The sequence below is a fragment of the Helicoverpa armigera genome, chromosome 31 (genome assembly GCF_030705265.1).
Source record: "Helicoverpa armigera isolate CAAS_96S chromosome 31, ASM3070526v1, whole genome shotgun sequence".
Taxonomy (NCBI): domain Eukaryota; kingdom Metazoa; phylum Arthropoda; class Insecta; order Lepidoptera; family Noctuidae; genus Helicoverpa; species Helicoverpa armigera.
In genome coordinates this window covers 4966346-4993275 of record NC_087150.1, presented here as the reverse complement: position 1 = coordinate 4993275, position 26930 = coordinate 4966346, and the positions used below count along the sequence as shown (strand labels likewise).

The 26930-nt window shown below is 36.4% G+C and overlaps 1 protein-coding gene and 1 long non-coding RNA gene across 2 annotated transcripts in view; one reads left to right on the top strand and one right to left on the bottom strand.

Annotated features, from left to right (window-relative positions):
• Positions 1–26930, bottom strand: part of LOC135119209 (uncharacterized) — a 49554-nt gene that overhangs the window by 11051 nt on the left and 11573 nt on the right. The window lies entirely within an intron of this gene.
• Positions 1706–25683, top strand: LOC135119242 (uncharacterized). Its single transcript, XM_064043450.1, has 4 exons — positions 1706–1827; positions 2472–2551; positions 12148–12251; positions 12926–25683. The coding sequence occupies exons 2-4, from the start codon at positions 2509–2511 to the stop codon at positions 24089–24091; spliced, it is 11313 nt and encodes a 3770-aa protein (XP_063899520.1). The 5' UTR covers positions 1706–1827; positions 2472–2508; the 3' UTR covers positions 24092–25683.

Here is a 26930-nt window from a genome sequence, read left to right as displayed (position 1 = left end):
CTCATACTTGAGAGGTTGGTTTTTTACCCACTAGACCTTCACGACTTTTCTTATCAAATAATAATATTAGATATAATTTAAACATAATTAAAGAAGCATTCACTTGTGACATGTTTTTATTTTAAACAATCAAAACATAAGATTTTTAATAATAATTTCTATACAGTAATAAAATACATTATTTAATATAATGGAATTATATTATTAAAATAATTAAAAACAATGTGTAATCGATTTAATAGTGATTTTGTTATTTTTATTCCAATAAAAAAATCTTGTCGACCATTTAGTTGGGATTTAGAAAAGTATATAGAAAGAAGTATTTACTTTAATATACTTCTAATTAGTAACTTTAAAAACTAAATAATAATAATATTCAATAGTAAATAATGCTGCATAAAAACAAGGCCGTTTACTTAATCAATATTTGTATGTAAGTAGGTACATACTTATATTTCTAAGTTATATTGACGTTTCGACGAAAATGGTTTGTTTTTGGTTTGCTCTACTTTCAATAAGTCTTGGACAACATTGGTCTATATATCCTAAGATAAGCATGCTTTATAAAACTAGTATAGATATACCTACATTAATAGCTTAATTGTGCTTTGAAAAAAATGATGTATTATGTTTCAGTTATCATCGCGACTTGTTAAAATATGTTTCAAGAAACAACAATGTTACCTAAATTCGTCCTACTCCTAAATGTGAGTATTTTTATTCTTATATCTAAAGAGATTCCCCCTTGGTGCGGCACACCGCATGTATCTCGTGGTGTACTCGCTGCAGCAAACAGTAACACATCGCGCGCGAACATTACTAACATGTCCGCGACACTGCAACCGCCGCGCGAACACATGCTAGCTGTGGACTCAAGACATAGCGTGCACACTATTCGTTCGCGAACAAATGTGCGCAAGATTTTGGCTACATTTTGTCACTTTAGCTCCTATATTTAATACCCAAACATTCTGATTTATAAATAACTGAGTTCTGTAGTGCAGAGGACGTTCAACCTTTTCCCAACTATGTTGAGGTCGGCTTCCAGTCTAACTGGATGCAGCTGAGTACCAGTGTGCCACAAGGAGCGACTGCCTTTGGACTTTTAGCATGAAAGCGCAACCGACAGACTGAGTGACTTTATGACATATCTCTATAATATTAGTACCTAAGCGTAAAAAAATGCTTCTACATACATATTTCGCAAGAGAAACCGCGAACAAAAGTTAGTATGTAAGCATAAAGATTGAAAATATCTCTGTTTGAAAATTCCAAATTCGTCATACTGTAGTATTTTTAAACAGTTTTCAATTAGTATTCCAGTATTTTTATAGCTATATAGTAGTGTTTTAAATAATGTAATTAAAATATATCTTTTAAAAAAGTAAGTATTTTTACATATATATTTTTCTATAAAAAAAAACTTGTATGTGTAGCTCAATCTACGAAATTACTGGACTTTTTTCAAAACGCATGTTAAGGTCAGCTTCCAATCTAACCGGATAAGTCCCAGTATTTTACAAGGAGCGACTGCCTATCTGATCTCCTCAACCCAGTTACCCTAGCAACCCAATTCTTGGTAAGACTGGTTGTCACACTTTCTGGCTTCTGACTACCCGTAACGACTGCCAAAGGCCTAGAAATAAACAGGCAGATAAGAATTACCTATGTGACCTTGAAGAGTTACAGTCTTCTGCCTTCAGTCCGTCATCAGACTCACAGTGCGAGTCTCGGCGTAGGTAACTCTCGCCGAAAACCAGCAGTTTGTCAATTTTTTTTCTGATAGTGGTTTGTGTCTTATTGGTATGGACGGCAGTGAAATTGCAGGTTTTTAACTCTTTATTCTATGGCATACAGTTAATTATGTTAATTCCGTGTTCTCATCGTCTGAACCTTTTCCCAACTATGTTGGGGTCGGCTTCCAGTCTAACTGCATGCAACTGAGTACCAGTGTGCCACAAGGAGCGACTGCCCTATCTGACCTCCTCAACCCAGTTACCCGGGCAACCCTTGGTTAGACTGGTGTCAGATTGTTAATATGTTAATCCTGTGTCAAAAAATAAAACATAGGAGAGATAGACGGGGCAGGGTGGAGCAATTTCAACGAAACAAAACACGGTATATGAATGAAAGAATGATGATAAGAATCTTGTGTTATAGAAAAGTATGGTGTAAACAGTCTTGCTGACAGCTGGCCGAATGGTTGGAAAAACATTATTTTTTTAAATGTTGACTCTGATCAAAGTTCTTTGTTGGTCTGATTTATTTTTTGACCGGTTTAGCACCTGATCTTTGTAATGTGCGTACTACCATTCGTCGTCATACTGATCTATGAGTAAAAACCAACTACCGGCAGACTAAAAGTGCGTGCTCTAAAGGAGAATTGAAAGAGTTTACGATTTAAAATCTTAGCATCGTGTACGTTATTTCCAATGATTTTGAAGTTAAAAAATCTTTGTTTTATGTTACAGATAAAAATCTAAATGCCAATTAAATGCATAGCAAGATATGAAAACATTAAAAGCGACCACGGCCAGGATTTTATTATTATGTAAGTATTCAAAAGTTATTCATTATGACTAGATTCTACCTAAGTAAGTACGCTATGTTGCGAGTCCACAGCTAGCATGTGTTCGCGCGGCGGTTGCAGTGTCGCGGACATGTTAGTAATGTTCGCGCGCAATGTGTTACTGTTTGCTACAGCGAGTACACCACGAGATACATTGTTATAGTAGGTATAAGCAATATGTCTAAGTATATCCTGGACAGATACGACTGAGTAAAGGAAAGCATTTTGAGAAAACCTGGATTTTACAATTCATCTGCCCTGAGCAAGCGTGATTATTAAATCTCAATCATTCCTTCTCTGTATGAGAAAAGGTCTGTACCCTGCAGTGGGGTATTAAAATAGATGATGACGACTTAGCTGGGATATATTGTTTACGACTCATATTATGGTCCACGCAAGGTGAGACCCTATCAATTGGGCAATTCTAGTATTTCCCCAGACATTTTCTACGTTCATAATTTTTGGTAGTAGGTATATTGCTGGTGCAAAGTTTTTAATTTCTTATCATACTAGAACTATCAAACAAGCAATGTTTGTAATTTTTGTCGGTAATCGACCGCGGACCATGCGAGTGTTATATACGAATTTGCTTTGCTATGAACTTTCTAGACTCTCACTATCCGAAACGAAATTCAATCTGTTATGTATGGCAAGATTCTGCCAAACTTGTTCGCGCACATTAGCTCGTAAGCAAACATATGTGTGTGTCAATGTGCTGCACATTGGTGGAATCTCACCATTTAATAACATCAGAAAAGCTTAGCTTTTTTTCTCAATTCGTTTGTTGTCAGTACCAGTTTTATATGGAGGAACTGCTCATCTGACCTCCTCAACCCAGTTACCCGGGCAACTCTATACCCTTTCATAAAACTTGTTGTCACCTTTCTGGCTTCTGATTACCCATAACGACTGCCAAAGATGTTCAAATGACAGCCGGGACCCACCTATTTAACATGCCTTCCGTAACACGGGGGAACTTCTTTAAGCTGTGCCCTATTGGGTCCATATTGTTTCTAGACTGTACCTATTTTAAAATGTACCACCAGTATATTACATGTGGAATGCTAATAAAGACTTGAGCATTGAGTATTGAACTCGTCATGACAAGAAGTCAAGCCAAGCGTTCCTATATTCGATCGATCCCTTGCGGCTGTGACTGAGCCACCAGGGGCCCGATTCTCCTAATTTTACTCAAGCGACATACGATTCACATTTGACTGAGATCCAATCCCGACTCAATTACGATTGAAGTGTATGTGACGTTCCGCTATTTTTTCTTTTAAATAAACGTTTTTATCCTTTTCTGTCATTCAATAATGAATCATTGTGTCGGCAAATGATTTACGATTGCAATATGATTGTAGAGCAAACTACCGTATAGACCAAAATCACCAAAATAGCTGACCAATTGCAAACCAATCGAATGTCGTTGGAATACGATTGGTCTTATATAAGTAGCAGAATGCAAGATATGGTTAAAACTGCTATTGCGATCATATTGCGATTCGATTTCTATTCGATTTTGACATTATTAACTTAGGAGAATCGGGCACCAGCTCCTTCAGTATCATGCCACGTGCATTCCAACCTTGACAAATCGCATTAAAGCGAATGTCAATATTTTTGTGACGTTCACTGAAGTGGACAAAACACTCTCTGTTTGACATCAACACCAGTAAAGTCAAGTAACATTCTTTCTGCTCCATCAAGCTCGTTTAATGTCGGTTCTGCGCCTAATCTCTCTCCGGTGGTGTCGGATTGTCGTCCCATCGCGCTATGAGAGTGAAGGAATAGTGAGTGCACCTGTGTCCAAGCAAATGTGCGTGCACTATAATATGTCCTGCGCAGCTGACTGATCTCCTTAAATGAGAACCATTCTTACACAACAAACAGATAAACTTCATGACAAAGATTTTTTTTAGTTTCTGTCTCTGTGCTCTAAAGGCTACACTACTGAAACGATTTGAAAAATTCTTTCGCTTTTAGAAAGCTACACTCTTCCCGAGTAACATAGGCTATATTTTATCCCGGTACGGGCAGTAGTTCCCACGGGACGCGGGTAAATGAAATGACAATTTGTACCTTTCTATTTTGAGGGAGTCGTTTAAATATAGCGCCAATTAATTTAGGTCAACACTTGGATTTATGTGAATTAATTAACAAAAGCTTCGAACTAATGATAGTTTTACATGCTAGCTTATGCTAAGTAATGAGCAATGATTAATTGTTAAGTAGATAACAAATATTAGGTGACTAACTCAAAAAGGCTGTTTTACTCGCGTCTAGTGGCAGCAGGAAAACCGTACCCTGTAGCCGTCTCTGGGGTTCTAACAATCGCGTTTTCAATTTTATCTCAATTGGTTCAGCCATTTAAGACACATGAGCACAGCAGATGTTTGTATTTAAATTCCTATTAATATTTTAACACGAAAGTTTATGCATTTGTTCCTCTTTCACGCAAAAAACTACTACATGGATTTTGATGAAACATCGATATACCTATGACCTATTGACCTATGATATCAGAATAATATAACCTCGGGAAGAAGGTGAAACATTACGCGTTTCTAAAAATAAGGCTCTTATAAATAGTCAGAGTTACTGCTTCCTGAAAAAAAATATCATCATCTTCCGAGCCTGTTTCCAAACTATGTTGGGGTCGGCTTCCAGTCTAACCGGATGTAGCTTTGATAGGTCTGTATATGTAGTATTGTCTTCATTTATTCTCAAAGATTCTTAGTACGTATCCCTACTAATATTATAAATACGAAATTAACTCTGTCTGTCTGTCTGTTACGCTTTCACGTCTAAACCACTGAACTGATTTTAATAAAATTTGGTACAGAGATAGAGTTGACCTTGAGAAAGAACATAGGATAGTTTTTATCCCGGACTTTTGAAGAATTCTCTTGGAAACGCGATATAACCGAACTCCACGCGGGCGAAGCTTCGAGCGGATTGTACTTAATAATTCGATTCTCGTTGCTATCTTCAAAATACCTTCCTCATTGTATATTCAGTTTTCGTCCGTCACTTTTTCAGTGGTTTTCAAAAATAATGTTTTTCAAGAAGATGGCCTTTTATATAATTGTTCCAAAGTTAATAATGACGACGTGATTCGATTGTTTAATATATTTTGTAGGTACTAGCTTTTGTTTTCGCATTAATTTGAAAATCTTTGGCAGTCGTTACCGGTAGTCAGAAGTCAGAAAGTGTGACAACCAGTCTTAACAAGGATATTGGGTTCAGCAACGGATCTTCAATTTTTTTTAGGCGGGGCAAAAACTGAAAAATGCCGCCCCGCCTACCTACCTACTTATGTTTATTTTCACCAACGAAAGTCACTTTTTTGGTAGGTAAATGACTTAAAAAAAGTATCCAAATCATTGTAGGCTCAAACTGTTGGCCAGGTTTAAGTTATGAAAGTCGAGACAGATTAATGTAGGCAAAAAGTTAAAAAAAGCGCTGTTAAGTAACAAGCAGTTGGAAGCGCAAACTTTTTTGTTTTTGAGGAATCCATAAATATTTTTTTGCTACATTTGTCTTATAAAAGGTAAGACAGCGTGAATTTGACTTTTGCAATCAACAACGTAAGTCCTGTATAATATTGCGCGAGCGAAGCGAGCGCGAAATTTTTGAGCCTACGACACAAAAGTACCTGAATAAGTACATCGTCAAGCAACAAGTAGCCGCGAGCGTAGCGAGCGCGAACTTTTTTAAGTTATTTGTTTGAAGACTCACAGGGCCGTCTCTAGCTCATGTAGCGCCTGGGTGCAATCATCACCCAAGCGCCACCTATGTATTGGAAGATTTTGAGTAGTACATATGATCGAAGTACTTAGAATAGTGACAAGGAATATAAATAAGAACGTTCGAATGAAAGTCACTTTTTTGGTAGGCTCAAACTGTTGGCCAGGTTTAAGTTATGAATGTCGAGACAGAATAATGCAATTATTGTAAAAATTTGCGCGAGCGAAAGTAGTGCGCAAATTTTTTGATTTTAGGACACAAAAAGTTAATAAATTTTAAAAAGCACTGTAAAGTAACAAACAAGCAGTCCGAAGCGCAAACTTTTTTGTTTTTGAGGACTCCATAAATAATATTTTTTGCTACATTTGACCTTATAAAAGGTAATACAGCGTGGATTTGAGTCATAAAGTTATGAAAGTAACGTATGTATAATATTGCGCGAGCGAAGCGAGCGCGAATTTTTTTGAGCCTACGACACAGTAATAGTGACTGAGTACATTGTAAAGCCACGAACTTTTTTAAATTATTTGTTTGAAGACTCACAAATTAAACTGGGAATTATGTACAAACTAGCTGGTGCCCGCGACTTCGTCTGCGCAGGTTTAGTATTTCGAACAATATGTTTACAAATTGTAGCCTATGTGTTATTCTGATGTATAAGCTATATTATTGTAAAGTTTCATTAAAATCCATTCAGTAGTTTTTGCGTGAAAGAGTAACAAACATCCATACATCCATACATACAAACTTTCGCGTTTATAATATTAGTAGGATAAAAAGAAACCGTGATTAGAGCGAGTGCCATTTGTGTTTGTTGATTCGTCAATAAAAATGATAAACCAACAGAAAAACAACATTGTCATTTAGCCGCGAGCGTAGCGAGCGAAATTTTTTTCACTTAGTTGGAGGATGTTAAAAGTGAAAAATAATCAAAATGATCAATTAAACAAAGCGAAGCGACTTTTTTAGAAATTTTGCTTGCACTATCATGATACAATGGAACTTCCTTATCAAACGGGTGTAATTTCATCGAAATTTCCTGGTGGTGCGGCGCCCCTGAGACCGAGGCGCCCGGGTTATTCGCACACCCTGCACCGTAAGTTAAGACGGCCCTGTAAGTAACTATTATTGGTATTATTAGGATTTAAAATCAGGCAGCTGCCTGATTTTGCCGCCCCCTGAATTTGCCGCCCGGGGCATGGGCCCCGGCTTGCCCCCCCCTAGATCCGGGGCTGATTGGGTTGTCCGGGTAACTGGGTTGAGGAGGTCAGATAGACAGTCGTTCAACTAATGCCCGTGTAGGGTTGAAATACAGCCTATGTTGTCCCAACAGTGAATGTATTTTTCAAATCGGTTCTGTCGTTTCAGATCAGAGAAAACATTTTTTAGTTTGTTTTCTCTTTCTTAATTATATACCTAGGTAATAATATAGAAAGATAGATTAGGATATAAGAATATCAGTAGATATTGAACATACGTTGAATCATGAAGAAGAACATTTTCATATGGTGTGTTACAGTGATTCCTAGAGAAACTTTTTTTTTTTAATTAGCCTACGCTGTCCCACTGCTGGGCAAAGGCCTCCCCCATAGCCTTCCATTTTTCTCTGTCCATCGCTGCTTGAGGCCAGTCCGAGAGGAAGCTGTCCAAGTCTTTTCTCCAGCGTTTTCTTGGTCTCCCTCTCGGTCGCCTTCCATCCTCAGGGACCCAGTTTGTGGTGGTGTGAAACTTAGGTACCAATAAAAAAAACTGAAAATCTAGAAAATTGCCATTAAAAAATAGTTAGCTAGCCAACATTAAGCACACTTTTCTTCAAGAAGAGTTTCACCCCAAAAGAAAAACAAATTAAGACTTAAATATAAACAAATCTGTATCTTGTAGAACACCTGAGCATTGTTGTAATGTTGTCATTAATTAATCGCTGCTATCTGCCGAGATTCCGCCTAATTGGTACAAATTCTTAATAGGTTGCTAGGCAACGTGAAAACACGGCATTGAAGATTTTTTAAACAATTTTAAGTTCTATTCTTATGTATTTTCTTACGTATTGTTAGGGTATCGTACCCATATTCCTACTTACTCATAATAAAATATAATGAAATGAAATCGTTTATTTTGCAATTTGGGCATAAAATCACTTTTACACGTCATTTTAAGAACGAGGTCGGCATTTCCTAACTGACTGATCCCGGCGAAAGCACGGAACTTCAACCACGTAATTGGTATACTATGTATTAATGTTAAAGTTAAAGACAAGTAAAATTTCTAAAATGATGTATTTCTGATGGCGATGGTGAAGGGCGAGCGTTTTGGGGGCTGTCTTTTGTATATTTTTTTGACGTTCGAAAAGTGCTGTTTCGCAGCCAAGTTTGAATAAATGAGTTTTGATTTTGATTTTGATGCTGCTATAATTGATGCGTGTCTGTGTGTGATATCCATACCTACATAAAGAAAAAAACTAACATGGATGTTAAAATTGAAAAAATGGACATGAAGTTAGCGAAGGATTACGAATCATACAAAATATTCGTACCAAAACATTCCTTAATAAATTTCCTTAATGATGACTTCTGGCCAAAGGGGGTAGCCTATCGTCGATTTGTTAACATTATCAAACGTGATAAGGAAAATGTCCGTGTGACTAGCGAGAATATAGGCAAATCGAATAATTTATGAATAATATCAACTTGATAAGTTTTAACTGCAAAAATGTGACGAGGTCAGTGGAATGCGTGCGGCAGCTTTGTCGCTCGGCAGATGTTGTGGCGCTGCAGGAGACGTGGCTTATGCCGCACGACCTTGGATACCTGGCCACGATAGACAACGACTTCGCCTGCACGGGTACCTCTGCAGTGGATACAGCGGCAGGAGTGTTACGCGGCAGGCCCTATGGCGGAGTTGCCCTACTGTGGAGAAAGGTTGCGTTTCCGACGGTAACCGTAGTAAAGTGCGATAGTGTGCGTCTCGCCGCGATAAAAATCGAGCTCAGTGATCGTTCCATCTTAATATTTTCTGTGTATATGCCTACCGAATCAATGATAACTTAGTGGAATTCACAGAGTGTCTTAGTGAAATGACAGCTATAATTGACAGTCACAATGTACAGTCAGTGTTCATGTTAGGGGACTACAATGCGCACCCCGGTGAGTCATTTGCTACCGAACTTTTATCTTTTTGTGCAGAACAATCGTGGTACTGTGTAGACCTAGAACTTATGCCGTCGGACAGTCATACGTTTGTCAGTGATGCGCACGGTTGTCGGCGCTGGCTCGATCACTGTCTTGTGACAGGTGATGCGCGGCAGTCCGTGTCCGCAGCCTGCGTGTTATATAATACTTATTGGTCTGATCATTACCCCATATCTATACGTTGTAATTTTAATTTGATTAAGCCTAAGATTTGTATACCCACTGTTTGTATAAATAGAATAGTCTGGGGCGAACGTGACTCGACTCAAATAGCGAAATATAATAGTGTATGTCACTCTAGACTTCGTGAAATTGATTTTCCCTCAGAATTAAGAAGTTGCTCAGATAATATGTGTTGTAACAAAAGTCATAAAATCCTGTTAGATAACATGTATGACGAGATTATTTGTATAATGTCGGAGGCCGCTTTAAGTAGTTATAATGTTACTGAAAAGCGTAGAGGTAAACACATTACTGGGTGGAATAGGCATGTCCGAGGCGCTCATGAGAGGGCTCGGATATGTTTTCTGGCTTGGCTGTATGGGGGTAAGCCTGAGGCGGGACGTCTTTATGATGATATGTGTGCAACAAGGCGCGCTTTTAAATCAAAATTAAAGTGGTGTCAAAAGAACCAAGAACAGATAAAAATGGATATTATTGCCGAACTTCACTCAAATAAAAAATTCGGTCAGTTCTGGAAAAATACCAATAAAATGAATCATAAGCCGGGCCTCCCCGTCAGCGTGGCGGGAATGCACGAGCCTAGTGAGATCGCCACTATGTTCTCCCACCATTTCAGAGTGGTCTCGCCTCTGGGGCCAGCGCGGCAGGAGCCCGATGCTGAGGAAGGTGGTGAACGTAGTGTTTATTTTACTGCGAAGGAAGTGCGTTCGGTGATCAAAGGCATGGTGAGGGGTAAATCCCCGGGTCACGACAGCCTCAGCATCGAGCACCTGCAGCACGCAGGTGTACACTTACCCAGAGTGCTTGCTATGTTTTTTACTCTGTGTTTAGGCCACGCTCATCTGCCTGATAATCTAATGCGCACTATAGTTGTACCTGTCATTAAAAATAAAACTGGTGATACATCGGATGTAAACAACTATAGACCGATCTCACTAGCCACAGTGATAGCCAAAGTGTTGGACAGTCTGCTTGGTCAGCACCTGGATAAACACGTCTCGCTAAATGATGCGCAGTTTGGATTCAGGCCTGGGCTTTCCACCGAGAGTGCTATCCTGTGCCTCAAGCAGACTGTACAATACTACACGAGTAGAAAGACCCCAGTCTATGCATGCTACCTAGATTTATCGAAAGCATTCGATCTAGTATCGTACGATATTCTATGGGATAAATTAAAGGACGAAACTTGTTTACCTAGGGAATTTGTGCTATTATTTATGTATTGGTATAATAAGCAAAAGAATTGTGTAAGATGGGCAGGCTCTCTTTCGGAGGAATATAGGCTGGATTGCGGGGTGAGGCAGGGGGGGCTGACCTCTCCCACGTTGTTCAGCCTGTACGTCAATGGGCTGATCGATGAGCTCAGCAGCACCGGCATAGGGTGTCATATAGATGGAGTATGCGTGAATAACATCAGCTACGCAGACGATATGGTGCTGCTGAGTCCATCGATTGGTGCCTTACGAAAGCTCCTAAAATTTGTGAGTCCTATGCGGTGGCTCATGGGCTCAAATATAACGCAAAAAAGAGTGAAATAATGATTTTCAGACCGGACAACAAGCGATACACATTCGTTCCGAAGTTCACTCTAAGTGGAACAGCTCTAAATAAAGTTGAAAAATTTAAGTATTTGGGCCACTGGGTCACCGAGGATCTTAAGGACAGTGAGGATATTGAAAGGGAGCGCAGAGCGCTGTCCGTCCGTTGTAACATGTTGGCCCGCAGGTTTTCACGGTGCACAGGGACTGTCAAAGTTGCGCTTTTTAAAGCATACTGTCAGTCCTTTTACACCTGTACCCTGTGGGTTAACTATACGCAGCGGACGTACAGCGATCTGCGCGTTCAATACAATAACGCGTTCCGGGTGCTGATGGGGCTGCCGCGCCACTGCAGCGCCTCCGCGATGTTTGCGGCGGCTGGCACAGACGGCTTTGCTGCCATTATGCGCAAGCGGTGCGCTTCTATCATGCGCCGCACGCGCGACAGTCCCAACAGCATTCTGCGCGCGCTGGTGGATCGGTGGGACTCTCCGATACTGGCACGCTGGATACGGTTGCATGCAATCGTCTAGCTGTCCAACCGAACCTGCCAGTTCATTATTTATTGTGATTTAAATGTTTTAGGTATTAGTAGTTACTAACACTAGTTTATAAGCTTGTAATTTTACTAACAAATATGGATGTAATTTTAGGATGAATCCGAAATAAATGATTTATTATTATTATTATTATTATAACAATAAATACTCTGGATATAAACCTACCACCTGCGATTTTATCCACTTCTTAACGCAGCAACTTCCTGCAGCCGTATCAAAAGAAGCCTATAGTCTTCTTCAATAAACGGGCTGTCTAATGTACCTATATATAAGCTATATGATTACCAAGTTTCTTTAAAATCAGTTTAGATTTGAAAAAGTGACAAAATGCACATTAATCCATTTAAATATAATTCCAGGTCTGATATTCATAGAGCAGAATGTCGCCGAGCCTGCTGCTCGTCACAACGTGGCCCATCACCAGGACACAGCGAGGAGGCACCACGCTCCAAGTGGTACACAGGTATACTCATAAATTACTACTCTAGCCGCCCGGGGTTACACCTGCGTCCCGCGAAAACTGCTTCCCATAGCAGGACGGTGACAAAAACTATTCTATGTCCTTATGGGTCTAAGCTACCTCCCGTCTAATTTTCAGCTTAAACGCTGCAGCCATTCTTGAGTCATAAGTACTTTAAGAAACACGACTTTCTCTTACATATAATTTACTAGCTTCTGCCCGTGGTTTCACCCGCGTTCCGGATGATAACAAAAACTATCCAATGTATTTCTGGGTCTTAGCTACCTCCATTAAAATTGTCAGCTTAAATGCTTCAGCCATTCTTGAGTTATAAGTAATGTAACTAACACGACTGTCTTTAATATATAGACTATCCTTCTGCCCGCGGTTTCACCCGCGTCCCTAAATAACTTCTTCGTGTAGCTGGATGGTGACAAAAACTATCCAATGTATTTTTGGGTCTAAGCTACCTTCCTCCTTTTTGTACGATGGCTAAATCATCAAATGACCTCTCCTGCTGTGGGTTAGCAGCGGCGAGGGAGTGTCAGACTTTTACTGACTAAAAACCGTCGTGTTCCTTCGTAGTTTATGTACCAGGGCCGCGGTAATTTGCGCGAACAATCCCGCAGCCCTTCTATTATAAACCTAAGTTATTTATATTCCTGTTTATGTTTCAGGCCCCACACAAGCTCGCACCATCATCCTCAAAGGTCTACTGCATCTCTGCCGATAGCAACATTTACGAAATACTGCACAAAGCAAGCGCATATTGCAGAGGTAACGACTTCAAATGCACTTTCTACCATTATTCCGACCACAAATACCATAATTTAGGCACCATAGATGTTAATAGAGAACTATTCGATAAATTACTGGCAAAATATGAGAATTGGTTGATGACTTCTGAACCTATTGATGAAATAAATGGCAGAGATTCGAATCACAAAGTGAGGTTAAAAGGATCCGGTAATAAACTTTATTCTACTTATATAATTGATGATAAAACACCAGAGAAAGCCAATAGAAATGTTTATGATAACAATTTTATCCAAGATACAACTAAATTGGATACACATTACAGAAGACATAAAGCTAAACTTACAGGTGATCAAAAAACTCGATATATAAATGGAGAACGCGTATCAGTAGACCCTAAATTCAATAAACAACAGAAATACTACGAAGTATTTCTACCAAAAGATAAACATAGAGGGGATCCAAGAACTATCTACGTAGATATCGACGGTGACAAAGAAAATGACAAAGAGCTTAATAATGACTTGAATGATAAACCAATCAAAGTTCAATTGAATGAATATTCAAGTAATGATAAAGGAAAGTTTGTTATTCATGACAAACATAATAAAAAAGACGTTTATCGTCAACATAGTGACAACAGAATTGCAAGAACAGAAGACATTGAAGAAACAAATAAATATCAGTCTAAAGTACCTGATATAAAACTAGGTGATAATGATAAAATGCTATCAGATGTAAATGATACAGATGATGAAAATTTAGATGATGATGATAAATTACATAGAATACATCTAGTAGAAACAAATAAGCATCACAACGATTTAAGTGCCGATAATTTTACATATAAAAGAACGAATACTGTACAGCTAAACGAGCCTGTATTTCATGTTGAAAATCCGCGTAATAGAAATAATATGCATATATTTTCTCTACCTGATTACACTGGTCATCATTCAGATATCATTTCGGATTACACCGGTTATAAAGATATACATCTTTTACCAAATCTACCTGATGATGAAGAGGTCCCAAGTTTACTCTCGAACTATGACATATCATTGTCAGATGCTACTGAAAAAGAATCACCAATAACTTTGTATACAAATCGAAATTTACAAACTGCAAACGATAATTTACTTCCAGGTCATATAAATTATTATTCTCCAAAAGTAACTCATGGTACTCCATTTTCTTCTCAAAGTGGATCTTCTCCAATTGTATCATCTTCTTCAGAAACTGCTGCTATACCTAAATATTCACCATTTGATATTGCTTTAAGGTCTTCACCTTACTCACTAGGTCCAGAGACTCTAACACCATGTGACTTAAAAACTTTATCACAAGGTACTATTTCTTCTTCACCACCTACAGTCTCATCAAATGAAGAAAAATATAAAATTAATTTATTATCTTCACCTTTTGAGGCAACTAAGTCTTTTGCAGATTCACATTTATTCAAAAAATTAACCCCAGTTAATCCTGAAACTACTTATTTCAGTCAACCATCTGATGTTACAATGCCTATAGATGCTACTTCATTTTTGAATAATTTACCAAAATCTTTTGAAAGTGTTGCTTCATATTCACCAACAACTACAATGCCTTCGCCACTAAATTCTAAATTAGGACCAGAAATATGTCAGTTTCCACAAATGCCTTATACAAGTCCATATTCACAATTTTCTCCCCCTAACATGAATTTAGGATTACTTAACCAATTGCAGCAAAACAATAATTTTGCCAAACCCATGTTCAATCAAAATAATATGTTTTCACAGCCATCGCGTGATATATTTGATATTAAGATTAATCCGTTTATAACCAGACCTCAATTTTCATATTCATATGCTGAACCTATTAATCCGATGGCTTCTTATCCGAGCCCTGGATCAGTAATAAATTCTTCACCATCTGCATATACTAATTCTATCTTAAATGGAAACCGAATACCAGGAACTGTATCAAATTCATTTCTACCTCTTTCACCTGTCAATCAAATGTCACCTTTAAGTCTTAGGCAGGAAAGACCAAATTACTATTCACCGCCTTGTCCAAGACCAGTCGGTACATCTCCGTATAATAATGTTTCACCATTGAATTTAGAAAACTATCAAATTGCTGACAATTTGGCTCTAAATGCTAACCTTAAAGTTCAAGACTCTTTTTCTCCTTTACAAAATACACCGTTATCAGTTATAGATCATCCATATAGAACTACTCCATCGAACTATATTAGACCAACTCAGGCGAACATATTTTCATCATCAACACCCAATCAAGATAAACCAATCATATTTAATGCTTTAGAAAATCCACTTTTAGAATCACAGGACGAAACATCATTTTATTCAGAACTTGCTCATATAACTAAAAAACCTTGTCTAAACCTTCAAAATGAACCGTTAGTCACTTTTGATGCTTCTCTATTAGGAGATCATTCATTTGAACTAAATCCTACTAAACCTACTAAACCTATAGTTTCTAATACATATGTCAATATAAGTGATGGCTCTATTGGTTCAGAACTTAATAAATTAACACATTTAGATTGTTCACTTGTAAACCCTGATTCTGATACAATTCATATCCAATTAAACACTACTATTAATTTGAATCAAGAACCACAACCTAAAGATGAATTTAATTTAAGTGAAGATTCTAACTTAATACTAGATAGTAGTTCGACAGAACTAAATGTAGATACAGCTCCATGTACTGCCGTAGATAATAATAAACCTTCTATAAACGTCACTGCAACTATAAACATTAAATCTGAACAAGCACTAAATGATGGAGCAGGAATTTCTGAATTCGATAGTTCATTAATAGGTACAGATTTACCAATACCATCAGATGATTCAGTCGTTACTAAAGTTGATACTGTAAATTTGACCGAAGACTCAAGCTTAACAGCCTTTATTCCATTAGAACAGTCTGATAAGAATGCTGAAAGAGAATTGAATCAAACTGTAAACATAAAACAAGAATCAAACCAAACAGATGTTGAATACTCCGTTACAGATGAACCAATAACAATTTTGCCTTCAGACTTAACTGAAAAAGAATTAAAAGTAGACATTGGTACCGCTGGTCCACAACCTTTGGATTCAACTCTTATAGATTTAGAATCAGATAATATCACAGAAAGTGTGGCTCAAGAATTAGAAACTGTAGACGGCATTCCTAATGTTAATGTAACAGTATGTGAACCCGATATAAACTTATCAGTACAAACAAATATCGACCTTAAACCTGAAGCTGAAAATCCACAATTGCTTGAAAAACCTACTGGGTCAACAATAAATATAACAATAAATACTTCGGTTGACATTGCTGATAATAATCTCGATGTTTTAGAACCTGAACTAGTAGAAACCAAACCAAATGAAAAATCTATTACTACAAACAAAGAAACGGAATTCGTCGCTCTTGATGCAACACACACAAAAGATAAAGATACTATAAACGAATTTGAAGCTGGAGAGTTTATACCAGCTTTTACTAGTGGAATGAATATACCTACTGAAGATATAACGGCAGAAATATTACCTAATAATAAACTAAATAGCTCTTTAGTAGGACCCACTCTGGATGAACTAAAAGAAGAACCAGGAATAGCTTCTACTGAATTGGATTTTACTGCTGATTTGACAGGTCCCACAATATTTGATATAAATGAAACATTGAACGATGTGCCTTCAAAAGTTGTTGAGCTTGATAGTTCATTGATAAAACCAATTTCAGGAAAAACAACTATACCTCCTTGTATAGAGCCATTAGAAGTTTCAGGACAATCAGATATTGAGAATCTACAGCATTCAGGTGCTATAAAGGAAAGTGATATATTATTGTCTTCTAATCCTTTAACATTTGAAAATTCTTTGATTGGTCCATCCTTAATAAATGACACGACTGGACTTGAAACGACACCGTCAGAAAAGTTCCAAGAAATATTACCTACTTCAGAATCACCGACTATCAACTTTGAAAGTAATTTATTAGGCCCAAGTTTGCTTCCACATAACAACATAAAAGACTCATTTGAAAATATAGAAAGTTCTTTAGTTGGCCCTGGTTTAGAACAGGTTATAAATGCCCCAGAAGAGGTCAGTAAAACAGATACTAAACTTAATTTCAGTAGCAACTTAATTGGACCAAATCTTATTATAGATGCAAACAAACCAGACTTGCTCCGTAAATTAGAAGCTGGTACAAAAATTGATGATGGTAAACCAGGTCCAACAATAGTAGATGGGAAACCTTTGGTTGAAGAATCAGTACCGTATTCAGAATATCAACTTGATGCCTCATTAATAGGACCAGATTTAAATATAAAAGCTGAAACAAATGAAGTGAAACCAAAGTTTGATCAAACAAACTCAGTAACATTAGATTCATCTCTGATAGATAATCTTATTGATACAGAAAAGAGTATTAATGGACCAAACGGTCCTTCAATTGTATCTTCTGCAAACATTTTATCATCTGACTTAAAAAGAGAAGGATTACCTTTGGAAGCTGATATTTCAGTAATTTGTCCTAATCCAGCAGTTAAACCTACGTATGAAGAACTACCAAGTCTCCCACCTTTTGCACCTAAAATATCATTTACTCATGATTTGATTGGTCCTGGTCTGTCTAAACTACACCCTGGCACTTCATTACCAAATCCCTATATTACACAAGCAGGTACTCCTATAGTATCAAACGGTTTCCTTGAAGAATTAAAACCTACTACATATTTAAAACTACCAGATCTATACCTTCCAGCTACGCCTTTTAAAAATGCACCTCAGCATTCATTACCATGCGAAAACTTCTTTACATCATCACCTTTGACAAGTTCTTTATTAAATAACGGATTACCAGCATCTGTTTTGAATCTTCCTTCCAATATACTATCTGATCATCAATCTCCGTTATATGCTAATACCATTCCTTTCTCTCCTTTCTCGCCATTTTCAAAATATTCTCCACTGCATAACCTTCCTCATACACCTTTCTCCAATCCCTATCTGAAACCTGAATATCTACAATCTGTTAAAAACCCTCTGGTTTTGAATGCTTTATTAAATAATCCACATTTGAAAGATGCCATAACTTACTATTCACCTATCCAGCCTCCCGAGCCTTTATCACAAATTGGTTTACCACGCCTACCCAATTTCCAGGATCTACCTAATCAATATTTGCAAGCACTAAATGGCATACCTTTTAATTTCCAACCGTTAAAATCTACTATTCCATTCGCACCTCAAACAAAAACTCCGCTATCTTCAACTGAAATCAATTGGCAAGAAGTAGAGAGTCTTCCAGTGGAAGTTCAAAATACACCTGTTAAACCAACGTTTAAACCAATCAAAAATCAAGTACCAATTCCTAAGACTTACTCGCCTTTACAAATAAAAGAATCTGATAATTTATTTGACTTAAATCATCAAAACTATCACATGATTGAATCGGAGTTAGATAAATTCATTCAAGAAGCTAAACATGATAATAAACTTGGAAATTATGAAACTTTTGAAGAAGCGTCTATACCGCCATGTGAAACAGTTAAATACTTACTTGAGGATAATGTAGAAAAATATATTGCTGAAGCTACTACGTTTGTAGAACCATTGAATGTAGCTAAAGAACAACTCAATCTTAAGGAAACAGACTTTATAAAACTAGAGCCAGAATTACATATTGTTGATGCAATAGATTTACCAACAAATCCTCCGCCAAAATATAAGCCAAAAGTAGAAGAACAAGTCTTCTATGACCCATTAAAAGAAGCTGATATTTGCAAAGACTATCAATTGCTTGAGACACCAGTTAACACTCCGATGATGAAACCTAGTGTAGCTCAGAAGATTCCAAAATTATCATATACAGATCAATTTTATCCGTATGAAATGTTACCAGAACCTTTGGCTTTGCCTGTTAAACCTAGTTCAAGTCCAGCGTCTTATGCTAAGCCTCAGATATCACCATTATTATCACCTCCATGTTTACAAGAATATACAAGTGTACCTGCTTCTGAAAATCTACCAACTTCTAACCTTCGACCAATGCCAACTCCTGTACCTTCGAGACCATCTAAGACATATGGTAGTCCATATTTACCAGAATATTCAAGTCCTTCATACATTGATACCTATAACATGCCTATAGAATCTCTGAAACCAGGTGTTCCTTGTAAACCTTCTCAACCTTATACCAGTCCTTATTTACCTACCCATTCAAATGCACCATTATTTGAAACTGGTGTACCTATAGAAACTCCCAATTTACCTGTATTAGCTTTGTCAAAAGAGTTACCAATATTACCCGCACCTTTGAAGCCATTATCTTCTACTCCACTAAATCCTACTGAATTTATGTCTCCATCTTACTACAGTCCTTCTTCTACAGCATATACTGATTCTCCTTTTATCAACCCTGCTAATATATTAACTGAACCTCCAAGTTTTTCATCAGCTACATCAGGTTTGCCATGTTTTAGACCTTTGCCAGAAACAAATCCAATATTTAGAGAATTAATGGCAAATCGTCAGTTTATGAAAGCTATGAATTTACAGCCCATAGCAAATAATATATTTCCATGGAACAACGCTAATATAAAGCCAAACCCATTTATGTTACAAACACCAAATTATCTACCGTATGAAGCCATACCAATAAATATTGAGAATTTAAAGAAAAATAAACTCTTTAGCACTGCAATAGAATCGAATTTGCAAAAACTAAAGGATGCACCTGCTGAAATATGGACCGCGTATGATGAAACTAATAGTTACGCATATACCAATGACAGTGGTACAAAAATACACGAAAATATAGTACCAGAAAGTCATTTACAAACTGTACCATATACTTTAGATTCAAAAGAATATCCTAAACTTGTGGTAAAAGAAGATGTGACTTCAAGCCCAATAGAAACACTAAGTTTTGGAACAGAACTTTCAAAACCAAAACCAGTCACTCAAAGTTTACCAATAAAAATAAACAGTTCAAAGAAAAATGAACTTTCTGCCCCTATATTAGAGTTGAATTCACAAAAACTAGAAACAGCTTCTTCTGAAATATGGACAAGTTACGACGAAAAAAGTAATTACAACACCAACGATAGTGGTACAAAAATACATGAAGATATTGTACCAGAAAGACATTTAGAAACTGTACCATATAGTTTAGAAACGGAAGAAAATCTTGAAGTTTATAAGACTCCTATAAGTAATTATGCTACAGAATCAAAATTAAATCATGGACGTCCGGTATCTTATAGTCAAGTAAAAGAACCTGAATATTATCAACCTATTCTTGAAGTTCCTCAAGCATCAAATATGGAATGGCTACCATTATCTAATACAGATTATTCTCCAATTTCTCCACCAGGCTCACCTAGACCATGCTCAAAATCACCACCTTTCATACCTTCGTTTAATCAAAGTCCATATCTTCAAGCGTTACCTCACTTCCCATCATTTTTACAAACTACTTTGCAAGGTTCTCCATATAAAAATAAACTAGACTCTCTTCCATACTCATCTTCTCCGTATTATCCAGCTACTGTAGAAGAATATTCAGAAATACCTACTACAGCACCATTTAGAAATTACACTCCATTATTACCTTTTAATTCAAATGTATTAGAAAACTTAGTGCCTTTTGAAGGTACGCCATATTTACCATCAGCTGTTTCTTCACCATATACCAGGTTACCTTCACCAGCTAGTTATTTACCATCATATCAATCTAATATGACTCCATTGCCTGGTCTTCAATTGTCACCACCGACCGCAGAACAGTTGAGATTTGTATCCCCCATCACAGAAAGTCCATCTCCAATAGAGTATACGCCTGTTCAATCACCTATTAACGCTTTACCTTTAAAATCAATGACACCAATTCCTTGTCCAAGCACTACTTCTGCATTGCCAATACAAAATGTTCTGCCTTCACAAGAAGCTGCAGTTTCATATGAATCTTATGAGCAACCTGGACCTAGTTCCGCACCAAAATATCAAAACATCATTGAGCATCTACCAACACCTGTACCACTGAAGGAGTCGCCAGTTTTCTTTGAACCAGCTTCATCTCCTAGACTTGTCAAATCTCCAAACATTATTGAAAGTTTACCTTTCACTATGTCTCCGTCTTCTGAGGATATTAGAAGACCTGCATCAGATAACTTATCACCTATTAACTATGCATCTTATACCTCACCTATAGAGGAATACTTAGAAGCTTCTCCGTCGTTGCCATGTAGACCTTTGATAAAACCAAGTTCCCCTCAACCTAAGCCTCATTTACCAGTAGACGAATATACTATTCTCCCATCGTCATCTGACACTCAACCTCTTGAAACATACAGTTCTTATCAAACAGAACCTTACAGTCAAGATATTTTGAAACCACATCCTAAATCAAGACCAGACCTAGCTAAATATTTACCTGTAGATGTCAGTCCTTGTCAAATAATAGAACAACTTTATGCACCTGTAAATAAAGTTCAAACTCCTTCTAACTTTGAATACATTTCAGAATCATCTCCGTTATTAAAACAATTGTTAGCTCCACCTTTTACAGGTTACAATTCTTTACCATTTGCTACTAATGTGAAGCTTCCTTATTTATCTCCAACTTATATGCCTTTAGATATGATAAATACATTACCACCCGCACTTATAAATCCATTTATAAAATCAGAAGTTAACGATATACGATCACCGTTATCTGTTCCAACTAATATAATTACTTCTACACCTAAAGAAAGTAATACAGTATCGGATATTTCAAGCCTTGATAATTATGAAGAATATATTGAACCCTGTCCTTTACCTAAACCATTACAATCATCATCTTTAATCAAACCTTTAATGATACCAATTAAAGCTTTGCCTGAATTAATGAAAGAAGAAATACCAATTGAATTTGAAAATGTTTTTGCTTCAAGTGCCGATATTCCACAGTATATATCGCCAACTAATTCACTACTAAAACAGTTAATTGGTAATGCTTATAATTCACCATTCTTTGTACCACAAAATAATGAACATAAACCTTCAGAAATTGATAACGCAAAACTATCAACACATGAACCAATTATTTGTAATATAGATGAAACTTTAAGTCCTAATGCACCAATCCTATCTGAATTACCAGATATTAAACCTTGTGCTATAAAAGCTCCCTTGTTTGACCAATACCAATCTCATTCTACTGAAAAAATATCACCAATTACTATGACTCCTTTATCGACCACCAAATCACCATTATTTACTTCATCTTACCAAGAAATATGTCCAGTAGAATTGGCAGAAACTTTGCACCCATCAACTGTTAAACCTTCATCGATCTTTACTCCTCCACACAGACCTTCAAAAATCAACCCTATTTCCATGCAATACGGTCCTAAATCTATTGTAGAATATATGCCTGATATCAATAATATATGCCCAAGTGAAATACCATCGTATACGGAACCAGCTTTGGTAGACTCCACACAATATGCTCCTAAGACTAAAAATGTTAAACAAATACAATTAGATGGTTTTCCTATTTCAGAATTATTTGCTAAAGCTCCTAAAATCTTACCTAATAATCCTCTTTCGAAAATCGAAATTCCCAAAATATCTGAATATCAGAATTTACCAAAAGACTCTTCGGATTGGGTATTACTAAATAATGACAATATGGCTGATGAAACAAATGCTAAATTAACTCCGTGCGAGTATACCGAAACAACTGAAAATCCAGCAGAAGCAGAGTACTTAAAACTAGCAAAATTATTAGAATCAAAAACACCTAAAACTGAATTTGAAAAATATTCAGAACTAATAGAAGAAAATCAATATGAAGAGTTACCTACAAACCTTCTAGATTTCAATGTATGTAAAAACATATATAAACCTGAAAATATCGGTATTAATTTACATTTACCTCAAAAACCACAAAATTCAGCTACGTTTGACAATTTCTATGCTAACAACCATATAGGAGCGAGTCCATTAATTTGTCTGATAGATCCGAGGCGGGAATCAAAACCTATAAAATCTTTAATTGATGCTAAACTGCCTTATAATGAGATAAACCCAGATATAACATATCTTGATGAAAACCCAAGCGGTAATATTGAATTAGCTACTGATTCAGACTATAATTTCATTACGCCAAGTGAAAATTTGCGTTCAATACCTGTTTCTTTAACTGAAGTAAATCCAATCTCTTTAGATACAAAATATTTAGACAAACCTACTTTCAAATCTCCACAAATGAAATATCACCCTAATCCAGTAGAATATCTTCCTGAAAATCAATATTATTATCCTCCAAAAGATAATATAGACGATATAAAGTATTCTGGATACAAAACTTATCAGTTACCCACTCAAAAATTAGCTGAAAAGTCTTCTAATATACCTTTAGAAACTTACTATCCTGCTGTACCTTTAAGTACACCAAAACCATCTATTCCATATTCTTATATACCTACAATAAGTCCTGAAACTTACATACCTGAATATGAAACTCTAGAATCACATATACAACCAAAATCAGACCTTAAAGTGCAGCCACAGAGTCCAATTTACAATAACTATTATCCTACAAATGAAGTTACTGTTAAGAAAGATAATTTTGATGGAAACAATGAAATTAAGAACTGTATAATAAACTATATTAATAGCAAAGGCTTAAAAGATAAACTATACACTAATAATGAAGAAATAACGATACCTATAGGTGATATTGCTATAACAAAGAAAGAACCACATACGGCTAAAGTTTTACCCACAAGCAATCCATCAATAGGTCTAAAAGTTTGGCAATCTAACGTGAAATTAGTTAAAGCAGAACTTAAATTTAAAACAAATGAAGTATCAGTGTATAACTTTATGCCTATACTAAATAATTTGAATGAATATGACATACAAGAGATACGGAAAATAATAAAGAAATATATTGATGATAAATATGGAAATCATATAGAGGTGAATGAACCTTATACGATTGATAATCAGTATACAGTTATAAAAGATTTGAATCGTAATGAAAATGATAAATATAATTTGCTCTGGCCCACTTATTATGTTTGAAGAAATAAACTTAATAACGTTTGTAATTTTTAAAATAAAACTGCTGATCTAATCCTTTCATGATTTTAGCGTACTATAAAAAATCCGGCCAAGTGCGATTCGGACTCGCGCACGAAGAGTTCCGTACCAGAGCAAAAATGAGCAAAAAAGCAATAGGGTCCCGTGTTACCCTTGGAGTACGGAACCCTAAAAATCACGTTTGCTATATGGAAGCCCCCCAAAATATCTGTTTTATACTAGTTTTCAGTAGTATTTTTTGTTAAAGCGGCAACAGAAATACATCATCTGTGAAAATTTCAACTCTCTATCTACCACGGTTCATGAGATACAGCCTGGTGACAGACGGAAGGACGGACGGACGGATAGAGGAGCGAAAACAATAGGGTCCCGTTTTACCTTTGGGTACGGAACCTTAAAAAACTTAATTATTTTAAAATAGTTTCATGTGTATGCTCTTAACCGTTGAAGAGTTCTCTCAAGAGAAGACACTCCTGGCTCCATATGAAATGGTCTGTCATCAGAATTGAATATCGATGTTCTCTTAAGCGGTTCAAAAAACCCTTCTAAGATTGGTCTCCGAGCGACCATTTTGTCATGACGAGTTCCTCCGTGTTTCGGAAGGCACGTTAAATTAGTTAGCCCGGGGTGTCATTTCAACATTGACCATTTTTATTTATTTATTTATTTATTTATTTATTCGACTTACACGGCTTTAGCAGCCAATTACATAAATCGTAAACTTAAATTTAAAATGAAAAAAAAAAGAACTTAAAAATACAGTTGTAAAGAAAGAATTTTTGACTATTTTGTGACAAAAGGATTTTAGAAGCGTATAGCAGTTATCTCAGAACGCGGGTGAAACCGCGGGACACAGCTAGTTAGCAACCAAAATACAAAGATTGTAATTTGCATCTCCCTTCGAGATTTTATCAAAATTTGTACGCTATGTCGCGAGTCGACAGCTAGCATGTGTTTGCGCGGCGGTTGCAGTGTCGCGGACATGTTAGTAATGTTCGCGCGCAATGTGTTACTGTTTGCTACAGCGAGTACACCGCGAGATACATGCGGTGTGACAAACAGTGCCGCACCAAGGGGGAATATCGCCTATGATAACACAAAATAATAACTACCACCGATTAAAAAAAATACTAAAAAAATACAAAAAAATATATAAAAGTTAGAAATAAAAAGTGTAATCAAAACATAGGTTTAATTTTAAGTATTTAGACATTATAATTATAGTAGAAAATGTAAAATTATTCTTATTTATTAAGTCTAACAGCCAGTTTCTTCATCAAAAGTTAAAGCCAAAGTAAAAGTCAAAGTAATGTCTCAAGTAAAAGTAACGGTTAAATTCAATTTTTCTATGAATTTTGCTGTCACTTTAGCCTTGAAAAAACGAATTTGACCGTTACTTTTACTTTAGACATTACTTTAACTTTAACTTTTGATGAAGAAACTGGCCGTCAGTTGCACCATTTAACTATAACGATAACCAAACCATAACCAGCCGTATACTTGCCGCCCATTGGTCACGTCGACGATTTGACAACTGAAAATGGTTCGGTTATCGTTATAGTTAAATGGTGCAACTCTGTAAATGATTTTCATGGAATGTTTGACAGATGTGAAATATCTACAGATAGATATACACAAATATAAGAAACTACATATGGCCGAGAAGTTATAACGTCAGAAACAAGTATCATACCACCACGGTTTGCAAACAATGTCTTTAGACGGCGTACAACAAAAACTTATAAACTTCTGTTGAACACATGTCTAAAAAATTTAAAACTTTTAATTTATGACTTTGAAATAAGGTCCGTTTAGCAGCCACACTTTTTTTAGACAAATGTTCAACAGCTGTTTAAGTTTTTCTTACTACAAAAACTTAAACAGCCCTAAATGTTTTTCACAAAATGTTTGACAGATGTGAAATATCTATAGGCATCAAATATAAGAAACTACAAAATATGGTCAAGAAGTTATATAAGTCAGAAACAAGTATCACACCACCAAGATTTGCAAAGAATGTCTTCAGGTGTTTTTAACATCAAAGTTAACTTACAGTCTATCACAAAAGTCCACTAATGCAATGAAAATTTCTTAATATCTCAATTTCGGTAATTTTTAAGTAATGAAAAATAAAAAATAAGTTTCTTTGGGAAAAAATATTGTAAAACTCTTGATTTAGTTGGTTTACTTTTTGTAACTGACTGTACACAAACTAGTGTGATGAGTGAAATAAATAAATGTTTATAATTTTGTTTTTAAGTGAGACTGAATGTATTATCTAATAAAATATAAAAGTAATAACTATTGTTTTTCAATTATCTATACTAATATAATAAAGAGAAATCACATATTTGTTTGTACCCTAAAGGCTCCGAAACTATTGAACCAATTTGAAAAATTCTTTCACTGTTGGAAAGCTACACTCTTCCCGAGTAACATAGGCTATATTTTATCCCGGTACGGGCAGTAGTTCCCACGGGACGCGGGTGAAACCGCGGGATGTTATTTACCCAAGTAAAATAGAGATTTTTTCAGTTCATTTTAACCCTCTCAGCGTCCAGTAACGTAACATCTTTGTTTCACAAAAGGGTTTGAGGGTTAACCCCAAGAATGTCACAATTTCACGAGTGGCTAAGTGGAAAGTTTTACCTGACCCTTTAAAGAGTAAAAACCTTTGAATATTTTGTGGATTTTATTTGTTAAAACTTCCGCTATCCTTTCACTGGCGTCTCATAGACACTACATCGCGCCTGCCTGAATAAAAAGTCATCATCATCTCCCATCCTTTTCCCAACTATGTTGGGGTCGGCTTCCAGTCTAA